Raw genomic sequence first — 4,491 nt, 5'->3', positions numbered from 1 at the left:
CTCCGTTGCTATTTGAAACTTTGACACAATAAGTGACGTCACAGCAGGCGGACAGCTGACAGGCAACACCTGGGTGACATCACCAATTAGGGTGTGGCAACAAGTGCAGCATACTTATGACTGAACTAAAGAGATCCATGTGGCGGCATTTTTAATCTTCAGAATGAAAACATGTGGCTAATAAGCAATGCTGCGTTTTGCAAATCCAGTATATGAGGTAACCTGCTCTGCTGTAAGTCTGTTCAGACTGCACGTGCAAACGTCTGACACCCAAATCTGCCCAGGCTATAATCTAGACTTTGTAAATAATGCACTCTAGTGGTCGATCTGAGTCATTGATGGGGAAAGAGGATAGACACCACATATTGTTCAGTCCATAAATCCACACATATTCTTACCAATGATAAATTCTCATGCCAAAAAATACTGTTAAAAGCATTACTCTGAAATGGTTAGCACATTACTGCAATAGCATTTACTGTATAATGCAGTCAACTGACGATACAGCTGAGATCTTGAAGAGAGAGATGGAAAAGGAAGATGAGTGGGTGTGTAAAAACAATTCAGTGAATTTATCCAGGTCCAACTGGTGCTCTTCTGGTCAGTGCCCCTGGAGAAACCAGGCCGCTGGGACCTTTTGGTCACATCAGGTTTCAAACTGCAGTTGAAATAAATTAGTTAACATAGGTCAAGCAAGGTGATTTTTTTTTTTTTGTATTTTTATTTTTTCATGACAGACCCCAAGAAGACAAACAACCACAACAGCTGAAGCTAAATGGGCTCTTCGCAATAAACAGCATTAAGTGGTGGAAAAAAAATGGTACAGTGCAAAGTCTTAATGAATATTAGAAATACGAGTGGGATCCATATATTTTGAATGTAGTTGTGACCTCTGCCTGTCCAAATTACAGAAAGGTGCGTCATATTATATGGTCTCACTGGCCGCATGCAGAGCCCACAAACTGCAGCTTGGTACGTTTTCTTCCAAAGACAAGAAAAACCATGAAGATTTTGAGTGCCAATCAAAAAATAAATTATACCACAGAGGTGTTAGATCCTCCCTTTATTATAGAAATGTGTCAAACAAAATTGTCATTGTAATGTGAATACAAAAACACAAATAGCTTAACCAAAGCCATTCAAGGTGGAAAAAATAGGAAATGACACAGACAAAACTGTTTGAAAATGTTTACCTGAGACCTTTGCTCAGTGTACAATTGAGCCTTCATCCACATTATCACCAGTCCAAGTGATACAGCACGACTACTTCACATACAAACACAACTCCAAGGAATTTGGTACATTTTACACTTTACCAATATGAGGCAGCACTAAAGCAGAAGACAGCCATTTTCCATTTCAAAAGGGAAAACGATAACGATGTGCTCTGTATACAGCTGTAAATACCAAGAACAGTATATTAAAAATTAACACACAACCTAGGCTATTACAGTTCATCATGTGCCATTAGACACTACTGTCTCAGTAGTAGCTAATCTGCGCGACCAGATGAGCTTGTGCTATGAGGTGTTTGACAAACACTGCGAGGCCCGACACAGGTCCATGTAAACTTGCCGACATGATTGCTACAGCAGCTTTACAAAAATAATGTTTAGAGCGCAACATGAGGTAGACCTCTTCACCAGACCTGTGGCCTGTTAGCAAACCATTGGGCTGAAGCCATCGAGTTAATACACAGAAAGCCCCCCCCCCCCCTCCAGTGCTTTGGAAAAGAAACTGAAAACGGTGCCTAATCACTGTCCGAACATCAGCGGTGAATGAACAGAACAGCCAATTTTCACACAAGTTTTTCTTAGGTTTTTACTTTATATTATTGTATGTACTGAAAATTACATATATTTATTGTCATCCCTCATACACATTTGATTATGTCATAGACAGGTATGTGAACATTAGCTTGGGTCAAGCATGTCAGGTTAAGCAACACTTCTGAATGGAAAAAAAAACCAAAAACAAATCACAGTGCACGTCAGTGCAGCAGTATCTTCAGCGAGAGATGGGCTGCACCTTTCCACTCAAGCATATGTACACTGAAAGCCTGAGCCCTGGCATGTCTATGAAACATACATTTTAAAGTACAGGAAAAATATTAAGGAAATATTCTGAGCACAAACCATCTCTCTTCTTAAATCTGTACAATGAACATATTTTCAGAGTAGCAGCACAGTTCAGTCTAGAGAGGAAAATATACTTTTTCTTTTTTAAAGTGACTTGACTCATTTACAAGTACCAGGTAAAGATTCTGGTCAGAGTTTCAAAAGACAAAAAACAAAGTCCAACTGTATGCCCGCGGTGCCACTTTAGGTACTTTTGTCAGTGGCCCTATAGTGTTTAGAGAAAGCCGAGGGCTCTCTCCTCTGCAGGCTGGGCAGAGCGGGCAAGCGCTGGTACAGCACAGTTCGGCCCCCTGAGAAAAAATCCTTAATGTTAACTCTGCTGCTAGAATATGCAGATATCAGGTTGTCTAGTTTGATCTTTTTAAAACACCTACTGAATGTACCTTTCCTGCACCAGCTAACACGTACCTGCTCTTGGATTGGCCAGTCCTCCGTGACTGGGATTCGCTGGTGTGCTGTGATAGAGAGATGCCAGCTCGCTGGGTGCATAGGAGTGCAGAAGGCTCATCCTGCTCCAGTCTGTGTCCAACCCTCCTCCAATAGCGGCTGATGTATTCTTTACAGGACCCACGGTCTCTGGACCTGGGGATGTACTCAGCCCATGTGATGTGGTGCTCACACTCCTCCCTGAGATCATCAGCCTGCTGGATCCATCCCCTGCTGCTCCCCTAAAGCCAGGCCTCTCACTGGGATCCGCCTCCCTGCCCGTCGGTACGCAGAACTTCAACCTCTTGCTGGAAGGCTCTCCAAAACTCATCGGGGGGAGGGTACCAAATCGGCTCGACAGGCACAGCCTGGCGGCATCAGAGTTCCAGATGACATCACTTCTCACCGAGTAACTCCTCTCACCAATTCCCAGTCTGTCGGGGGGGCCTGGTCGGTCCATTACATACTTGCTGCTTGCGGTGGGCTTCCTCATGAGCTCTGTGTACCTGGAGGATTCCTGTGTGGGATGTGAATCAGTGTTGTGTCGATGTCGCTGGCTGTCCTGGACAACAGGTGGGTTAACAGGTGGGTTAACAGGCGTGTCTTCTTGTGGTTTTGCAGGTTGGGGGGGTGGGGATTTGGTTCTCCGTGGATGGCGCCTGTCAATCATTGGAAGTGGGGTGACATCTTTGCCATTCAGCGCAGGGGGGCAACCTGTATGACGTTTCTGGTATGAACTGCCTCTAAATCGATTCTTTTTGGTACTGTCTGACCTGTCTTTATGAGACAGCTTCTGGTGCATTATCAGAACCTCTGGGTACATGGTTTTATATGCACAAAATGAACAGGCAATTGGAATTAATGCCGCTCTGGGTTCTACACTGGCAGGGATGGAAAGAGACATTTTTAAAGACAGATTTAATGGGACTTCGGAGTTTTCCTCTTTCATCTCCTCCCTCTCCATCTTCAGGTTAACAGGTACAGGGCGTTCTATGAGCGTGTCGTCAGACAGAGAGCAAGCAGATTTAGCACTTAATTTCTCAGAATTCATCTGAACAAGTGGTTTGCCAAGGCTTTCAAATCCCTCCACTGGTGTTCCTCCGGCGCGTGAGCTGGCTTCAGGAACCCAGAGTCTGGTTCGATTCGGGTAAGGATTTTCATTGTCATTTCCATCATTAGGGGAGGGAACAGAAGGCACAGGTCTGCTGGGGATCTCCACGTAAGGCTTGTCCTTGTGACGACGGTCCAGGTGATACTTCAGGGAAGTCTTCTGGGCTGCAGCATAGTCGCAGTAAGCGCACTTGTACGGTTTTTCACCTGAAATAAACAGTGGCATAAACTCTGTTAAAACTATCAGTGACAAAATTTGACTTTTGTAGACAATTAAAAGTCTCATGTTTGTAATTAAATCATTCAAGCCAAATATGCTGCATGTACCTGTGTGAGTCCTCAGATGAACTGTAAGGTAATAGCTCGATCGGAATGATTTGCCACAGTAACTGCATCCTTTTGATCTGACTTTGGAGCGGTTCGACCCATCTTCACCTGTGAAAATTAACCCAAACTCATAAATGAATACACAGAGAGGAATAAAACAGTCTCATCGCCCTCATCATTTGGTAATAAGAGGTCTTTGTATAAAACAATTCCTAAATCATAATTAAGACGTATGAGTGAAGCATGAATGTGTAATGATCCCTGACTTTACCTGCACACAGGTTTTCTGTCACCGCTCCCTCCTCGAACCCCTCCTCACAGCCGTCCTCTGCATGCTCCAGTGAGCCTACTCTCGACAACTTCCCATCAACAGAAGAAGTCGGGCTCTCTTCACCGCCTCTCTCACGCTTGTGCACCCTGGAGTGGAGAACCAACTGGTGGTACGTCCTGAAGGTTCTCTGACATTCCTCACAAGTGGTTGGCCTTTCTT

General features: G+C 44.3%; 1 protein-coding gene across 1 annotated transcript in view; it reads right to left on the bottom strand.

The window, feature by feature from the left end:
* Nucleotides 1-1,032: 1,032 nt before the first annotated feature.
* znf217 (zinc finger protein 217) overlaps nt 1,033-4,491 on the bottom strand; it is a 7,147-nt gene continuing 3,688 nt past the window's right edge. Inside the window, 4 exon segments of the mRNA XM_020618999.1 lie at nt 1,033-2,428; nt 2,547-3,881; nt 4,002-4,109; nt 4,273-4,491. The exon segment at nt 4,273-4,491 is cut by the window's right edge and continues 83 nt beyond it. Coding sequence (XP_020474655.1) covers nt 2,322-2,428; nt 2,547-3,881; nt 4,002-4,109; nt 4,273-4,491 — 1,769 coding nt within the window. The 3' untranslated portion in view covers nt 1,033-2,321.

This window comes from Monopterus albus, unplaced genomic scaffold (assembly GCF_001952655.1).
Source record: "Monopterus albus unplaced genomic scaffold, M_albus_1.0 scaffold212.1, whole genome shotgun sequence".
Lineage (NCBI taxonomy): Eukaryota > Metazoa > Chordata > Actinopteri > Synbranchiformes > Synbranchidae > Monopterus > Monopterus albus.
This window is presented reverse-complemented; position numbering and strand designations above follow the sequence as displayed.